Genomic DNA, 18,886 nt, shown 5'->3' with positions numbered 1-18,886 from the left:
TCATGCCACTGGCCTTGGTCCATTGGTCCAGCCTGTCCAGATCCCTCTGCAGACCCTTCCTGCCCTCCAGCAGATCAACATTTCTGCCCAACTTCGTGTTACCTGCAAATCCACTGAGGGTGCTGTTGATCCCTTCATACAGATCATTGATAATGACAGTAAACAGGAGAGTCCCCAACACTGACCCCTGTGGAACACACTTGTGACTGGCCAGAGTTACAGCCATGGATGTAACTCCATTCCCCCACCTCTCCCTGGGCCTGGCCATCCAGCCAGTTTTTTACCCAGCTGATTGTACACTGGTCCAAGCCATGAGCAGCCAGTTTCTGCAGGAGAATGCAGTGGGAAAACATGGCAGAGGCTTCACTGAAGTTTGGGTCAACATATTGACAGCCTTTCCCTCATCCACTAAGTCATGCTGTCATCGCAGGACATCAGCTCCATGGCCTTTGCTGGCACCAAGGTCAGTGACAGGCCTGTAGTTCCCAGGCCCTTGTGGATGGGGTTACATTTGCTGACCTCCAGTCACCTGGGACCTCCCCAGTTAGTCAGGACTGCTGGTAAACGATGGGAAGTGGCTCTGTGTGCTCTTCTGCCAGCTGCCCCAGTACCCTGGGTGGATCCTTTCCTTGTGCTTGTCTAAGTGCTGTAGCAGGTTGGTGACCATTGCTTCTTGGATTACTTTGGTGTCCCCTGTGTGGAACAGCTCTGCAGCTCTCACCCTGTGAAACTGAGCATCACTTCCTAAATCAGAATGAAACATGTTGATCCAACATCATTCACAAATCATTACTGAGAATTGACATTTTTTCTGTTTGCTGATTCAGAAGGCAAATATTTTAAAGGAAAGATCAAGGTGTTATTTATTAGTGTTAGGGTTAACAGTGTTCATTCTTTCTGTTCTTTTAACTTTTTTACCATTGGGAGCAACATGAGAACCCTGTAAGACAAAAAATGAGTGTAAACTCTGTTTAGTTCTAAGTTCATGTACATACTTGTAACTACTTGTGTTGCAAAAGTAAAAAACAAATTAACTATTTTTTGTTTTCAAAAAGCGGACACCATCCCCGACCCTCTTAAGTACAAAATTATGACATTCTACCCACCATAATTTCTAGGAAATTAATTCTAAGTAAATAAAATAACGTGGCTCTCAAATTGTTCCATCTGTTATTAATAATTCTATTCTTTCAACTTCGGTAAAATAAATGACATTGAATGTTTTTTCTCAGCCAAACAGATCACTGGTCACTTTCATACCACTTGTAAAACTTTTGAGAGATATGTGATATACTTGAAAAAGATGCTGAGAGCCTTTCTTGACAGTGGAAGGCAGCAGCATTTGTAATTCTTCAAGTATCTGTAGGAACATGGGGTTACCTTTGTTGTTGACCTGGGATTGCTGAAAAAGAAACAGACTGGAGAGACAAGTGTGACATTATTGATTATGCTGCTGAGGGGCAGCATAGCAAAAACTACATAGTAAAAGTTTGGGAGTTTAGATGAAATCAAGGACTGCTCTGAGGGTAGATTGAGTATATGAAGAATATGTTAGTGCTGATTGTTAATGCAAGAAGTGAATAAAAACTGAAGAAAGTCATTAATGGGGCTTGCTTTCAAATTAATCTTGGTGAAAATACGGTTAAAGTGTAGGTCTTTCACTGACTGTTCACATCTGGGATATGCATAATAAAAATAACTGCTGTTGAAGCCACTGGTGCAATCTGTTATGCTATGAAGAGATTAAGACTTGGCAATTCGGTTAAGTAGAGACACTGCTTCACAAAAGTCACCATATGTAGGTCACGGTTTTTTAATGTGTTCAAAGGCTCTTTGTGTTTGGGAAGTGTGATCTGCATCTTGTTCTACAGCCTGTGAGTTTCTAAGGAAATTCTTGTGAGCTCTGCTTCCTCAGGGCTTTTTTTTTTTTGTTTGGAGGGGATTTTTGGTTGGTGGTTTGTTGTGGTGGTTTGTTGTTTGTTGGGTTTTTTTTGTGTGTGTGTGTATTTGTAAAAGGTAAAGCTACTAACTGTGCTCTCCTATGTCAGGAAAACTTTCTCTTCTTCCAGCATTTAATTGATGTTTTCCTACTGCCACGGGTCCTTTCTGCCATGTATATAAACTGTCACTCTGCCTCTGACTGGTTTCTGCAGTTGTTTGAGAAAAGAAATCACTAGAAATGTCTTTCAAAGGGCTTTTGGCTGAACTTAAATCCATATTCCTGAGCTTCAACTTCTCTGATTAAATATTTATAGCTATGATTTATTGACACTGAAGAAGATTTGGCATGAGTGAAAGGAAGCAGAATTGCAGCTGGGACTCGGGCAGTCGCGTGTGTCGTGTTAATATTGGTTAACACAAGCTGGGATGGCTGAGCTTGTTTTTTAATTTGTCCATGGTGTTACAGCAGTACTTTATTCCAGGTGCTACTACTAGAAACAAGTCAAAGCATAAATTTATGTAATTCAGAAATGAGTTTGTGTTTTAATTTGCTTGTATTTTAATTCTCTTGTCAGGAGTGTGGACTGCTTAATATGTTGTCCACTGTCTAGGGAGATCCCTAAGCTTTCAGGTATTATAAATGACTGGACACAATTAACTAAAAGACACAATAAATTATCTGTATTAATTTTTTGTTTTGTGTTTGTTTTTGTTTTTTAGGTGCATTTTCCAGACACAGAGAGAGCAGAATGGCTCAACAAGGTAAGGAGAAACATTGCTCCCAAATGGGAAGGGGCAGGAGGGAAGGCTGATACTAAAATAAAAGGTGAGGCAAGAATCTGAAAACAGAGTAGTTTTAACTTTATGCTTCATACACTTGAAGTCTCTGGTTGTTGATCCAGTTAGTCACAAGAGAAATTAAATTTAGCTTCACGGTCCTGAAATTGTGAGTTTTATGAATGATTTAAAGTGGCATTACAGTAATGACAGCTATAATTGCGTAGAAGTCATAGCAGCTGTAAACACAATCTTTAATTTTCTACTTGTCTGGGATACTTTCCAGTTACTGTAGGTTCCTGACCTACAATCTAAAAATAAATGAAATTTGCAGTTTTGATTTGTGTGTGTGATAATCTAAGATATAAATCTATGTAGCTTACTTTTTAAAAAATATATTTCATTCAAAGAGCATAGAAGAACATGAGTTAATGGGAAAATAGTAAGAAAAAAAAGCAATATGGAATTTTCAGATAGAAAATACAGATGTGGTGAAGTTCTGATTTGTTTACATTTATAACTTGTTAATGTATTTAAGAACTGTACTTCCATGTAGATTTTTTTTTTCTCCTTAGACTGTAAAACAGATGTGGCCTTTTATATGTCAATTCATTGAGAAACTCTTCCGAGAAACCATAGAACCAGCAGTAAGAGGAGCAAACAACCACCTCAGTACCTTCAGTTTTACAAAGATTGATATTGGTCATCAGGTCAGTGTCTGGTGAGGATTTTAAGACACCCTGTTTTACACAATATTTTCATGTAGCCTGTTCGAATCTGGACAGAAATATTTCTCTGTGACACTTGGTTGTAAGCCTGATTCTGATTTCTGTTGTAACATTAAAATAAAAATGTGTGGGTTTTTTAGCCGAGGCTCTATTGCATTTCCTGGGATCTATGCTTCACAAACTTGACTGAGAATTTGGAGATGACTCAGTGTAGCAATGCCTGGTCACATGAAGAGCTCACAGCAATGTGATTTTGATATTGTTCGTGCAATACTTTACATTAAGTGAGCAGGGACCATTATCCTTTTACCAGATGGTGCAAGTACAGTTTTCTTGTCATAGATGCATTCTAATTATGTTATATGTGGAGTCAATGACAAGGCTGCTGGCTTGGCTTTTCAAGGACTGCATAAAACACAGTATAAAGAGGCATACAGATGTTTGTCTTCTGTTCCATCCCGTGAAAGAAGGGGTCTCATGCCTGCAGGAGAGCCTGTCTGACCAGTGCAAGCTGAGAATGATCCCCTCTGCTTGCAGCAGGTTCAGCACTACTTAGTCTTCCCTGCATTAACCAGAACTTTAGATACAGTTTAACAGCTTTTGTTTGAAGTTGTCTTTCATGTTTCTATTGCTTGTCATAAATTGAGTTTCAAATGAGGATTTAAAAATCAACACCCCCACACACCCTCAAATGTTAGGAAACCTGAAATTAATTTTCAGGTGTGATAGAGGGGAATTGGTTTTCCTCTCTTTGTGACTCTATTTTATGTAGGTTAAAGTTCATTATGCTTTACTGCACCTTTTAAGATATACAGATTTAAAGTAGGTTTTAGCTCCCAGAGCTCTGTATTCTTCTGCAGCTAAATTGAGTAACCTTGGACATGACAAAGAGCTATTCTTACTTTATACTGCAACCTTGATGGAGATGATTGAGCTGCAAAGCCCCAACACTGCAGTGAGATTTTGATTTTACAGAAATTATCAGAAAAGTATAAATAGAAATAAGAAAATTTTTCAAGAAAGGAAAAACTCAAAAGTGAGGTTGTTAGTCATCCACTCCTGCCTAGTGTTTGATGGATGTTTGGGGCTTGAGTGTGTAATTGATATATGGTAATTCTGTGTGAGGGAGAGAGGGGAGAGTGTGAGCACAATGATTTAGAGAGGTAGCACAGAGTGGTTGACACAACTTTTTATGGGAATTACAGATTCTTTTCCATCTATTCTCACTAAATTCCACTTAAGGAACTTTTTGTGAACTAAATTTAGCTTGTTGTTGTAGTTACATAAAAAAGAATGCTTTGGGAGTGTTAGACATATACCTCTACAGGGAAATCAGATGTTTATGCAGGGGAGGGGGAAAGCTTGATTGTTAAATATTTTATAGATCTTGAAGCTTAGTGGTCCATACCCAGGGTAATTCCAGAAGGATTGTAGTTAATTGGATCCCAGCAAGGTAATTTTTACCCTTGAAATAATAATTTGAACTAAATCGATAGCCTTACTTCACACCTTTTAATGTTTATAGTGGGTTCTTAACTTCAGGCATGAATATGCCTATATTCACCTTTAATTCAAAGTTAAGAGTTTAATATACTTTTGTAGAAGAATCCAACTTTTACTTTCATTGTTCCAGCCTCTGAGGATAAATGGTGTAAAAGTGTACACTGAAAATGTGGACAAAAGGCAGATCATTTTGGACCTTCAAATCAGGTAAACTTTATTTATGTTACAGTTGGGTCCATGCTTTATAATTTGCACATTGTTTGATTTGGCAGTTACATTGGCCTGAAAGGAGAATTGGTTCATTATGCAAATATAGTTAGTTCTGATTGTGTATGAATGGAGGAAGAAACTGCATGCTGTAAACAGCAATGGAATATCAACTCTGTGTGGTTTCATTATTCAAGTCATGTTTCTTAATAAAAAAATAATTTCCAAAGATAAAGCACTATCTTTGACTTTTTTCTTTAATGTATTAATACTTTGCCATTAAATGTAGTCTGAAATCTAAGATGTGAGATTTTTTGAGTTTGTTACTTGCATTATTTTATAAACATAGTATTAGAAAAAATAATGATAGCTACAGAACAATTTGTGTTTACTTTACCAGAGTAAATCTCTGTATTATAAAATGCCAGAATCACTGTGCTCCATTGCTTCAGCTTTCTTTGCTATTTCATCATGACTCCTTTTATACAGGTTTCTCAGTCGGTCTACCCTACATTTACCCAAGTCATTCTCAGCACAATCTGCAGTTGCAGAGCTTTCTGAAAGTTCAGTCAGTGAACCCAGCAATGTTTTTATAATTGACCAGCATAGGTCTGTGTTACCGTAGCTACTTTTGCCTGTTTATGGATTAAGGAATGGCCAAATTTGTCAGTCATTGACAGTCCAGCAAGGAGCAGCCTTCTGTGCTCCTCACTGCTTCCCTGGCAGGAGCCAGGAGGGTCATCAGGCATCTCAGCTTCAGAGGCACTTCCAAAATTTGAACGTGGTAATTCTTAAATTTGAATTATTTGTCTAAAGCTCAGCAATGCTGAAGCCTTTGCTGCTTTGGCAGAGCTGGGCAGACCCCAGAGTGATAACAGAAAAGGCTGCTGTCTCCTTCCCTGGGTTCCAGAGCAGGTGGGGGCTACATCTGTGAGCAGAGCCCAGTCTGTATTGAATTGAATCTTTTTATTTCTCTAGGAAAAAGAGAGCTGTCCAAATCAGGGATTGGTGTTGCTGGACAAAATACAGCAGGATTGACTCTTGAGATCTTATTTCACTGGATGAATGTGTTAGCCCTAATGGAGCAACTTCCTTCAGTTTTCTCTTTGTTTCCACTTCTGACAGCAGCTGGGAGAGAGCCTCACCTCTTCAGAGATAAGCCCTCAGGGAAACAATCTTGTCTGACAAACAGTCCATAGAAATTGCTTTTAAGAATCTGTTTCTGTTCCAAAACCACTTCTTCCTTTTAAGGCAGAACTATTCACGGGAAGATGGAATCAATCCAGTATTTTTTTTTTTTTAATTTCTGCTCATCATCATGAATTAGATAAAAGTAAAAAGGCCAGTAGGTTTGTACAATAATTTCAGGAATAACGTCCTGTTACACAGACCTGAAGGAAATCTTTATCCAAATGTCTCATTGTATTACCTTGCAACCTAGAGAAGTGGTCCACAGCTGCAGTAGATTCCAGTTTAAAAGGCTGAAATAAATTCCTTGAAGTGGTTTAAATAACAATAATAGAGCTGGGTCACTTGGGTGCCTGTTGAGCCCAACATCCTGTCCCTGCTGCCAGTGGCACAGGCTTCCAGGAAGAAAATGGAAATGAGTGCTCTGGAGTGGCTATCACAGCTTCTAGGAATTAAGGCTTAGACAAAACCATCATCAAAGGAAGTCGTCTTTCATATTTAAGACTTGTCCTTGGCACCTCATTCAGAAAGGGCTCTTTTCCAAAGGTTTTAGTATGCAAGTTTAAGACAGAGAGCCCTCCTGGCCTCCTGCACCAGTTGTTACTGTTTGATGTTGTTGTTTGCTTTTCAGTAGTTTGATTTATATGTCCTCTGACAGTTTCATCACTGGGATTGTCTCAGTCATAACAGGAAGAATAAGTGCCTCTTGATACATTTAGATAAAGAGTTAAATACAGATACCAGCCCTAAATTATGTCTTATATTGCAGTTTTGCAAGATTATAAAGAGCAGTCTCACTGCTAGAGAAAAGTCCATCCTTTGCAGTATTTATCCCCAGTAGATTTTAATATCCAGTTAAATTAGTTTTTTTAACTTTAACTTAGAAATAAGTTTAAAGTTAGGAGCTTTCTATAAACCCTTCATTCTCTAAATACAGTTGAGGAGGACCTCTCAAGCAATCTCTCTAAACATTCATAAGAATAGTTGTAGGAAGCCAAGCCCTGTGGGGTGTGTGGTGAGGGAAGGAAGGAAAGATTTTATTTATATTTTTTTTCAGTTTAAAGTACATTATTTCTTTTAAGAATCCCCTTTTATCTGCAGTTCCACTATTGTGGCTTCTTGTAGCCCTTTCTGCTGTCAGTTGTTTGTGGTGGGGTGTGTGCATTTGCTTTGGACCTTCCATAGTGCATTTAAGTAGTTTTAATCTGCCTCTAAAACTCTAGAGTATTTTTTGCATTATCCTTGAGGGTTTTTTTTGGTTTTGGGTTTTTTTTTTTGTCTGCTTTTAATTTTAATTGCAAAAGGAGTGTGTTTTGGTTTAGTTTCTATTGTTTCTGCAAGGATACTGAGTGCATTATGATCATTGCTTCAGAGTATTTTTCAGAACTCTTCAGAGTAGGTTTTGTGCATCACTCAGGATCCAATTAAAACTTCACTCTAAGTACCTTGAATAGCTAATCCACAAAGCACTCACTGGAGAATGTGTTCAAAGGTTGAGTTTGAGGACCACATTTGTGAAGGGAATGCTTTGCCTTTCTCTTACTGTGGAGTTTACGTTAAAAAAAATTATCAAAACTCATTGCAGTTTAAAAGTCTAGTTCTCGATGGCAAATATAGGCAAGGGAAAAATTTTAACCACTTGAGCAAATGAAGATAAAATCTAGAGAAATTGTTAATAAAAAGAAATCTTACCTTTGCTAAAGTGTGTGAATGTAGTAAATACTTGCAAAAAAGTTATGGATCAACAGAAAACAAGATAAACTCAGTCAATTTAAATGTGAACTGTAGCAAAGAAGATTGAGAGATTGAAGAAGTAGTTTTAAATAGCTTGAGTTTTTTCAGCTTCTCATGACACAAAAAAATTGATGCAAGGAAAGAGTTTTAGGCTGCAGATTGAAACACATGGCAGATTTTTTCAAACGTGGAATACTTGAATGGGAAGACTCACTACATTATACTGACAGAGGACAGATGTAAAAATAGAGCCTAAAGACTTTCTAAAAACAATTAAGATAGTCCAGTATACAGAACCACATATCACTATGATACAGGAAATATTTTTGCCATAACCTTTTATTTTTTCTTCCTTTTCGTCTGGGTATCTTCCATGGGCTACAGTGACCGCAGGCAGTACATAACGCTTCTCTTTTGATGCAGTACAGCTGCTGTTAATATTACAAGAGTGTCCTCATTCTGTGATCTATCTCAGTGTTCTGTACCTTAAAGGGATCATCAATATTTCTGGGATATTATGATCTGAATGTATAGAATTTGCTTACTAAATGATCTTTCAAGTTGAGCTTTCAGTATGGTGTATTACAGTGGAATTGTGTAGGCATCAACTGTTAATGGACCCAGCCAAATATCTTGGGGGATAAAACCATATTTAGCTTTATTATAAAGTTAAATGTTGTTGACTTAGTCCCCTCAAAAGCAGTTTGTTACTATTTTTACTCCAGTTTGTCATCATGTTGTTATGGATTTTCAAACAAGCATATTGCTTCCCAGCCTTCATAACACAAATAGTTCTGATGCTGCAGAGTGCTGAGGTTTCACTTGCAGGTTTTAATTGACCTTGCTTCTCTGTGTCATGTTGTTATGCAATTATATATATATATATATATATATATATATATATATATGTGGGAGTATATTTATATATATCTCTACTATCTCTATATATAGTTAGATAGGTTAAAAATAGAAATTACATAGTTTAAAATTGTTTATTAAAAGTTACATACCTATTTTTAAACTGTACAGTCACACTACATTCTTTCCAAGGAAAGCAACTGTCACCTTCCTTTGACATAGACCCCATCATGTTGTTGTCTTCCAGTTCCCCAAACTGGCCATTAAACAAAAAAAGATTCTACATAGTGTTGTCTTTTGAATAGTTGAAAATAAATTCCAGTGATGGCTGTTTACAGGAAAGTCTTGGTACTGTTGTTTATTTTTGTTTAAGGGATTGATAAGATTTGCATTTGTTGAAATCCCAAAGACTGCACCACCACACACAAAGCAGAGGAGGATGCAGATAATTTGGATAGTGGATATGTGGAAGCAGGAGCACTCACCTTGTTTTTTCCTCTGGTAGTACTTTGTGCCCCTCAGGCCCAGGGGAAGGGAACAGCAATCCTGCTGTTCTGCTCGTACTGTAAGAGTAATTTATTCTATATTGACTTGAGACTAGAATAGCCAATGAAGAGAGCAATTCCATTTGTTCACAATTCCCCAAACATTTTAGTAATAAGATCACTTCATATTCCCAAAAAACACAGCTAAGAGTGTTTCACTGTACAGGCCAGGTCTGAGGAACTAATGTGCAGAAAGCTGAACTCTACTGCAGAATCCGGAACATGATGCCCTGCAGAGGAAACAATTTCCCCCTCCTTTCAGCAGTGTATGGCTTTAATCTGGCTCATCTCCATCCCACTTGGCTCCTTCTTCCATTTTCTTTACCTGGGCAGTCTGTTCAGAAAGCTCTTCAGATTTCATTGTGCTTCTGTTACAGCCTCTGTCTTAGAGAGTGTCCTAGCCCAGCTCATCTCTCCCTACCTGGAGCATGGTATTCAACCTCTTGGGTTTTGCTTTTAGCTCTCATTTTGTAGAATCATTGAATAATTCCATGCTAAATCAGAGTTTAAAGCTTTCTTCCTAAATTTCTTGTTGAGTCTCAAAATTAGTTTGTTTTCAGAACCAATGTGTCTCACAGCAGTGCCAGCTATTGGAAAAGAAAGGTTGCTCAGCTCTGCTGGTACGTGGTTGATCTGGATGAAGGTTCAGGGAAAGCAATTATAAATCCAAGCCTAGGTTGTGTGTGAATAATCTTGTAACCTTGTAGCATGGCAAAATAGATGGGACTTGTTTTTACCAACTTTGACAAATCTGAAATACAGGGCAGCATCTGGAAAATTTCAATCACTTGAACTTGCATCCCCAAAAATGGGATGCCAGAACTGTTCAGGGAAAAATATGCATAGTTTTTAATGTCCTCTAATTTGCTTCCTGCCTTCTCTCCCTTCAGAAAGGGCTCAACTGTTTTTGGCTTAGAAGATCATTCAGCTCAGCATGCCCTGCTTATTGAAATTCTAAATACGACTGGCTTTGCAAGTCTATGAATATTTCAGACAAGTTTCATTTTTAGCATAACCACCATCTCTGTCTAGTGCTTCTCATGGTTATGTTACATGAGAGTGGATTTGGGTACATTTACAATCAATGAGATCTGTGGAGAGCTTTCCTGAAATGAAGCATGAGTTCTGTGTCCATTATTTCCCAAAAGTAGGGCCTCTTGCTTGTTTCACATTATGTATGCATCCTTGTGGAGATGGTAGCAAACCTAGGTATTAATTTAAGTGATTTTGATGGCAGTGATATTTTGAAGGGGATGTTTTAGCAAAATGACATTTGTTTTATGTTCTAATATTTCAACATGCATTTTTTGTGCATTCGCTGGGAAACAAAATACGTTGTCATGACACTGCAAAACAGAACTAAGTTTATTGCAATTTAGTTCATAAAAGTGAAATGTATCCTTTCTTTTTTGATTTAGTTTTGTTGGAAACTGTGAAATTGATTTGGAGATCAAGAGATACTTCTGCAGAGCTGGTGTGAAAAGTATACAGGTGAAATTAAGGGGTTTTTTTTATTTTCATATCATTAAATCACTATTTTCTGATTAAATAATCTGTAAGAAAGCAACAGTAATTGTGTAGTTTCCTAGCTTCCCCCCCCCCCCCCCCCCATTTGAATAGTATTCATACTGCATTAGAATTTCAGTTACATGACTTAACATAAGAAAAAAATTCCTTTAAGATGTAGAACAAATATGTAACATTTATTACAGGAAAAGCTGGAGATCATTTCACATCAAGCTGATGTGATGTGTCCAACTGATGTGCCAATTTATAAAGGCACCATGGAGCTTAAAATTTTATTTCATGTAATATCTAAACATCAGATAGAATTACTGGTTTAGATGCAATTACTATTAGTAGCCTTGCCTTCTGATATTGTTTCTGAGATTTCCTGAACTTTCTGATAATAGATCTCTCCCTAAGGAGCAGAATTAGCTCTTTTGCTTGTGTGTCTTGACATACCTGTAAGCATTTTCCTGCTTTGCTCCAGCACCTGTGGCAGCACTGTGCTTCTTGTGTCACATTTGTTTGCATGGAGCTGTAGAAATAATTTACTTAACACTTTTAAGAAATTACCATCTGTACCATGACACTGCATGATACAGATGAATGTAATGAATTTTCAAGCACAACTGTTAAGTGCTTGTATGAATTTTTGAGGGGTTTGGATGACATATAAAGAAAGAATTTATATATATATATATATAAAGTTTTTCCGTAAACAAGAATTTAATGAATTAGACATGTGAGCATTGCCAGCAAATAAATTTTATTTAAAACTCAACTGAAGTAAATTTCATTGTCTTTTTTTTCTTCCCCTTTCACAGATCCATGGCACCATGAGGGTTATCCTGGAACCACTAATTGGAGACATGCCCCTAATTGGAGCACTATCCCTTTTTTTCCTTAGAAAACCTGTAAGCACTTTTATCTCCCTTCCAATTTTTTTTTTAGAGTGCTGATGATGGTAGATAGAAAATGATGGAGCAAGAATTAAGTAGCAAAAGAAAAGAGTTTGGGAAATCACTGCTGTTTGCTTGAACTTTTGACAAATAAGCACTTGGAAAAATTTGTGAATGCTAGCAGGAACCAAGATAGATAATAATTACCTTGGAATTTGGAAGTGTCTTGTGAAAGCTGTCAAACTTTTCTTACAAGTCCTCTGGGTAAGGAAAGATCAATAGGTACCATCTAGATTGGTTGTAGAAAAGCTTTTCTCGTTATATTCTGTAGATATAACTTAAAATTTCACAAAATCTGTGTGAGGTTGTTAAGAAAACCAGTGCTGGTGTTAGCACAAATTAAAATGGGAAATTATCTACCTGCTGTGAAGTTTTTGTCCTAGATAGCAAGTGGGCAATTTCCATTACATTTACCAGTGTCCCAAGCATGAGGGTGGATGAAGCACACAGTGAGATGGAATTGAAATTCAAAATGATCATGATAGCAGCAAAAGTGGAAAGCAGAGAGGTCACAGAATTCAGCTGGGAAATGCACTCGGCCAAAGTGCATGTTTGGGCAGGAATAACAGTGAAACAAAGGTGAGCCAAAAAGGTCTTGCTGGTATGAAAATGATACAGCCAAACTGGCATGTGTAAACAAGAGGACAGCCCTCAAATGCTTTCAGTTTTAGGCACAGCACTTCACCAAATCTTTTTATAAAAGCATAAAGAATGACATAATACACATTGCACTTGGCTGGTGGAAAATTCTTTGATGTTGTGTATGTGTGTGTGAGGCAGTTTCAGCAATTTGAAGTTTGGTGCTGCTTTTAATAAGTATCCATAAGAGCCTAACAGAAAATGTAAACAACGTGGAAATTCTTATGCTCCATAGACTTCTTTAAAGAAATTGTTTCCATCTCTTACTTGAAAATATTTTTTCCATTGGAAGCTTTCATTGAAGATGTTCTAATTAAACATTAAAACTTACTATGTCAAGGTTTAACAGTTTCAGACTGGCAGGTCACAAATTACAAGTGTATGGGTTTAGACACTTTAAAGCATCACAAAGTGATCATCTTGGTTTCATCAGCAGTCTGAAACTCTGAAAAGTTGATCTAGGCTTGGGGGGTGAGAGTGAATTCCTCAACAGCTTTAGGAGGTATGTTGTTACTTTTTTCAAAGAAATCACATTCCTGTGATACAGTTCTTTTGAACAAATATCCCATGATAAATTTTTGCTACCATGTTCAAAAGATAGGTTTGGTTTTAGGTGTTTATGTATGGCCTAGAAAAAATTTACATCACTTGTGTGTTTATGTGGCTTGTTTAATCTGTCTAGAGAAACCGTGTGTGGGTAGAAGGAATGGAGACTTAAATCTTAGTAAAATATGCAAGAATTCAGAAATATTTTGTCCCCAGTTTAGTCAGTGTTTTTGTAAAAGTGAATTAGTTCATGCAAAACTGGTAAAACATTGTTGTTCTTATTTGGAAATAGTTGAGGAAGTACATTGGGATGAACCAAATTTGGATTTCCACAGATTTTGCTGAAGTGAGCCTAAACACTAGGAGATGTCTGCTTAAGTTTCACCTCATTTTTAATCTCTGGCTGAGTTGTGAGTGTAGCACAGCTGTTAATCTTCATGTTTATCCTAACAAAGTAAGCATGGCCCTGAAAAGGACTGAATGCTGTCTTATGCTGGTTTGCACTATGTAATTGTTAGCATACTCTCTGATATCGTTTTGCTATTTAATCCTCTCCTAAACAACTTCCATACTCAGTACAGTCCCCAGCTCATTCCAGGAACCATCCAATAAACAAGTTAAATGCAAACATTCTGGTTTAGAGGAGCAGGGAGAGAAGTGTAGCTATGTGGACAGAGGCACTGCCTCTTTTTCTCCTGCAGGAATACCATTTCTGCATTGTCTAGATGTGCTTTGTGTTGTCTCTCTCAGTTCTGTTTTGTACAGTCCTTCTGCAGAAGCCATGCTGACACACTCTGTGCTGGAGCCTTGACCTGACCCAGTGTGTCTGGGTTGCCCTGGGCTACCTCCTGCAGCTGCTTCTGTTTGGTGCCTTCTGGGGGAGAGGTAGGAAAGCTGGCAGTGGTAGGAGGGAGACATCAGCAGCAGGAATCCTTGAAGCAATTCCTGGCACTGCTCTGCTTCCCAGCATCCTGCTCTGGTAGGAGGTATCCAAACCTTCCACTTCCCAGAGCCTTCTCCAGTAGATTTTAACTCTGGTACCTGTGCCCACTCTTCTAAGCGTGATGCATCTGCAAAGTGCTTAACTAGGACAACTTGCACCTGAGAGAAGAAACTGAAAACATATCAGGTAAAACACCCCTGAGTTGGGGTCAGTTTGTGAACTTTGGGAAATACTTTGTCCATAGAAATTTTGTCTTTTGTCCTACCCCTGACACTTTATTAGTGGGACAAAAAAAGGATTGGAAATAGGGAAGAGTATCAGCTTGGACTGAAAAGTCAAGTCCTCCCCAAAAGTATTCAGTTACAAAAATGTTAAAAGTGTTTTTCACCCTCCTTTCATTTAAAAACAAAGGTAGTGGTCAAGGTCAAAGCAAACCTAAGGGTGGATGGTTCAAAAATAATCTAAGATAGCCCATAACTTTGACAGTTGTCCATGGCTGTTCAGCTTTTTCCAAACAGACTTCTCTCCCCACCACAGTGTGTTTTTTCTGTGTTTATTTTTCTAACTTCTGTAGAAAAATGTAAAATAAAGCTTATTATAGCAAGAACCAAATTCTGTTCTCTTACTAGAGAGCAAATGGCTGCAGCCAAAGAAAGCTTTTCTTAAATATTTTTGTTAGAAGAGAAGAGGAATTAGCTGGCAGCTGGCATTAGATTTTGTTCTCATATTTTCCAGTCTAAAGTAACTGGCAACAATTCCTCTTGCTCTGTATCATCTGTTTGCTGGACTTAATGACTATATAAGGCAACATGGCCTATGAGTTTACCAGTCTCATATTTCTGAGTAATACATAAAGATTTTGATCTTTCAAGAGTTCTTACATCTTATGAAACTTTCTATATACTGTATTTTGTTGTTATTGTGAAGAAGCTGCTAAAAGTTTCATCAGCTTATTTTATAAGTCCAGATATGTAGGATATTTCAAGGAAGGGAAATATGTGCATTCTAATGTTTGAACTAGTCTTTTAAACCTGAGTATCAGTGCTAGAGAGAAGGTGGCACTGGATGAGCAGCCAGGATCTGTGAGGTTCTTTGCATACTTCTCACTATATTAACATTATGTATATTTACCTGATAGTTGGTTCTCAAAGTTTTAGTTATTATTTTACTTTTAGCATAAATCAGTGCATAGTTATTTTGATTTGTTTTTCAGTTACAGAAGTTTATATGGCTTATAGTTGTACTGTAAATGGGTCATTTTCAAAAGCTTGTTCAGTGGCACACTCAGAATTGAGGGTGTGTCCTAACCCAACCTTTTTCTCTTAATAAAAGCCAAAACCCTCCCAATAAGACAAACACATAAAAATACTAATGTTCTAAAAAGAACAATGGCTGGAAAACAGGATGTCTTCCAGGAAAAATGGGCAGCTCTTCCAAAGCTCTCATTTTCAGATTTACAGTTTTGCCTTCCACTTGCTGACTTGAGTACTACTCTCCTTCTACTCACTTTACAGATTGGTTCTGTCCTGTAGTTTTGATTAATTTTTATATCCGTTTAATTTCATTTAATATTGTCTGCCTTTGGAAAACTGGCTGGATGGGACTTGCAAAATTATAAGTCCTGATGAAAATTAGACTCATAAAGGAGTGCTTGCAGCCATAATGAGTCCTAGTGAAATGGCTGAAAATAAACAAAGTGGTTATGTAGAATGTATAGAATGACTGTAGAACATATGGGACTGTCAGGTTTGTGGAACACCTGGATAAATGCAGCTACTGTTAGAATAATATTTGTTAGGAATTATTCTTGTTGCTTATGAAGTGAATGATTTGCACTGCTACTCAGCATGCTTAAAATTTGCTACAACTTACATTTTTTCTCAGTGATTTTAGATTTTGGTAGCTTATGGGATGTTTTAAGGGCCATCACAGCTGGTGTTTCCACAGTACCTTATTATTTTAACCCTCTGCCCTCCCATTCAATGCTATTGTCTCTCTTAACACCAGTTTTGAAACTTCTGCTGCTGGAGGAAGCTGGCTAAGGGACATGAGCTAGCAGGATATTAAACACCATAAGAAATGCCCAATTTCCTGTCCTTCAGATAGATTTTATTTGCCTGAGCTAGCTCACTAAAGTCAGGAGACTGGTGTGAGGGTGTGAACCAAAATGGAGACTGATAGAAGGGTAGGAAGGAGTAGAGAAGGTGGAGAGAATTGGCTTGAATAAAGCTGTGAGTAGCTGACACTATTGAGAACAGCAGTTGCACTGGATTTGTGCAAAGTCAACTGTGATCCTGCTTCTGGTCACTTCAGCTCACTTGCCTGCTGTGTCTTCTACCCCTCAAATATACATCTTACCTCTCTAGCAGTTGTCTCTTTGAAATCTTCAGAGAGTTACAACTGAGAAACTTTAAAACACCATTTCTGTGCAGAGATATGCTGTGTTTAATAGCAACCAGTGGGAATACTACAGCACCTACTCTCTGTAGGGTTGTTTGAGAGGTTGAGTTTATTGTGTATTTCCTGGGAGATACACTGGATAATGTTACATATTAAATTATTACAACAATGCCAACACTTCAGTATTGTAGGTGGTGATGGGCTTTGTTTTACTAACAAATTGTACTATGTCTCTGTATGGCCTTTCACAAGTAACAGTAGAGGGAGGGCATGTTAGTCCCCTCCGTGTAATACATTTCTGGGAAGAATCACACCTTATCCTGTGGAATTGTATCCTTCCAGAGGATAAGAGCTTAAGTTTTCCTACAAAAGTCTTACACTTCCATAACTCATTTAGCAGGAAGTTGTTAATCAGCATTTTAAAATACGCTGTGGCTTCTCTTCTGAGAATTAGTATTGTTTATGGCAGCCAAATCAAGCCACAAGGTTGGCAGTGTTTAGAGGCTGCTTTTTGTACTTCTGTGAACTTTATTTATGGCCCTGTGTATTCTACATTCCAGCATGTATTTTTCCCTTTGTAAAGGTTTCTAGGGTCTTGAGAACACCCAATGTGTATAGAGATGCTCATCAGTTTTTAGCCTGCCTTTTCTTATTGGCTGAAGGGGTTTATTTTTTAATTTTATTTTTTAAATTCTTCCAATGCATGTGTTGCATTTATTCTCAGTACAGAGCTTTGGGAAGATGTGACTTTCTTGGCTTTCAGGCAGATAATGAAATTTGTTTTCACCTCTCTGAGCAGAGGAAGAATTGTAAGAGGTTTGAGTAACAAGACACACAGAATACTTCATTGGAAAGTGTAACTGGTGTCTGGAATCCTGCCTTTGTCCAGTGAGCTGGTTGGTAGAGTCTGCAAGGCACATCACCTCTCTCAGCTGCAGTGTGTTGTGGAAAGACACCACCGTTTCTGGCTTCTGGCAGAATTTCATTTAGTTACAAATTCTGCACGCAGTTTTTCCAGTGTTCTGGAAAATTTTTCTGTTAGTTCTGCTGCAGAGAACCAGCTGGCATTCTCTGAATTTAGCTAAACTAAGAGAATTATGCATTGCTTAAAATGGTGACAGAGGAGGAAATCATATTGTTAAGCTATTTTTTAAATGTGGCAAGTTTTTAGATTTGGTGCTTTATAAAAGATTCATCAGCTGGGAGTCCCTTGCTTGCTTCCTTTTTCTCCAAAGGACTCTTCAGTTATGATGGCAACATTGCTGTAACTTCTGTCAGAACCACATGTTAGAGGGTCCTGTTCTTCTCCAGCAAGTCATGGCATGGCAGTGCCCAAAATACAGAATGAAAATCCCTTGTTATTTTGCTGGACTGTGGCTGGGGGCTCTCTCCTGCTTAGGAAGAAATTCTTTGCCTCCTATCTTCTCAGTCTGCTGCGTGTGTGTCTGCTGTCAGTGTTATTTCTATACTTTCGCAGGTATAAGGATTTTTTTTTCCTGAGTTGTGTTTTGGAAAACTCTTAAGTTGCAAACAGTGTATCTATTGCAGGTCTGATTATGTTTGGAAGCCAAGTGCAGACTTGAAACAACTTCTTTGAAAGGAAAGGTGAGGTGAAGACAGGGGGAGATAGAACAGTAAAAAAAACAGAAGTGGAGAAAACAAAACAAAAATTTCTTCCTAATACCTGTAGACTAAGGTTAGAGTGTGTGTTACTGCTGGGTGCTTCTGGCAGAACTCAAAAGGAAGCTCTGGGGTGGGCAAATGCAACAAATTTTATCTGACAGGGGAATTTATGTTTAAAGCCCAAACAGTGAAAGCTTGATTATGCCAGGAGTTTGAAGGCTCATATTCCTTCCAAAACATTTCATGGCTTAAGATTTATGTGCAAAGCTTTTTAATAACCCTGTAAAATTCTTAGCTGTAATAATGTTCTTTTAATTTCTGAGCTTCAGCTTCAAGTGGAAGAGGATTTGACTTGAACATTTCTGAAATTGGTTTTTTATCTTTATTCCTGTACATTAAGTGGATTAAGAGAATTTCTGATATTATATGTATTTCTTGTCTAAATGACCACTCTTAGTGGCAGACATCTCAGGTTTTTTGTGTAATTGTTTTTCCATGTTTCATGCTGTAAGGACTGATGATGGAATGAATGGGTAGGTTTGTTTTTTAGCAGAGGTGTGTAATAATCAAAATATTGACAGTGAACTTGTACCATAGGCCCTGTTTTGTTTCATAGGCTGTGTTGCAACCTTTTGAAATGCTTTTTAGTCACATCAGTGCAAAGTGTCACTTCTCAGTGGCATCTTCTTGGTTGATCTTGGCTTTCTTTTGGGCTGTGGCAGTTAATACAGAAACCACTGTGATAAATGTTTCAGTCCAGTGCAGGAGATGTTTCTCAATGTTGAATTT

General features: G+C 37.8%; 1 protein-coding gene across 3 annotated transcripts in view; it reads left to right on the top strand.

Moving 5' to 3' along the window:
• ESYT2 (extended synaptotagmin 2) overlaps positions 1-18,886 on the top strand; it is an 80,218-nt gene that overhangs the window by 27,468 nt on the left and 33,864 nt on the right. For all 3 annotated transcript variants that reach the window (XM_064386705.1, XM_064386647.1, XM_064386559.1), the window contains exons 2-6: positions 2,662-2,703; positions 3,294-3,428; positions 5,080-5,156; positions 10,900-10,972; positions 11,812-11,901. In XM_064386705.1, the coding sequence (XP_064242775.1) occupies positions 2,662-2,703; positions 3,294-3,428; positions 5,080-5,156; positions 10,900-10,972; positions 11,812-11,901 (417 nt within the window). The remainder of the gene's footprint in view (positions 1-2,661; positions 2,704-3,293; positions 3,429-5,079; positions 5,157-10,899; positions 10,973-11,811; positions 11,902-18,886) is intronic.

This window comes from Passer domesticus, chromosome 1 (assembly GCF_036417665.1).
Source record: "Passer domesticus isolate bPasDom1 chromosome 1, bPasDom1.hap1, whole genome shotgun sequence".
Classification (NCBI taxonomy): domain Eukaryota; kingdom Metazoa; phylum Chordata; class Aves; order Passeriformes; family Passeridae; genus Passer; species Passer domesticus.
Note: the sequence above shows the minus strand (reverse complement) of the source record. Positions and strands in the feature narration are given on the sequence as shown.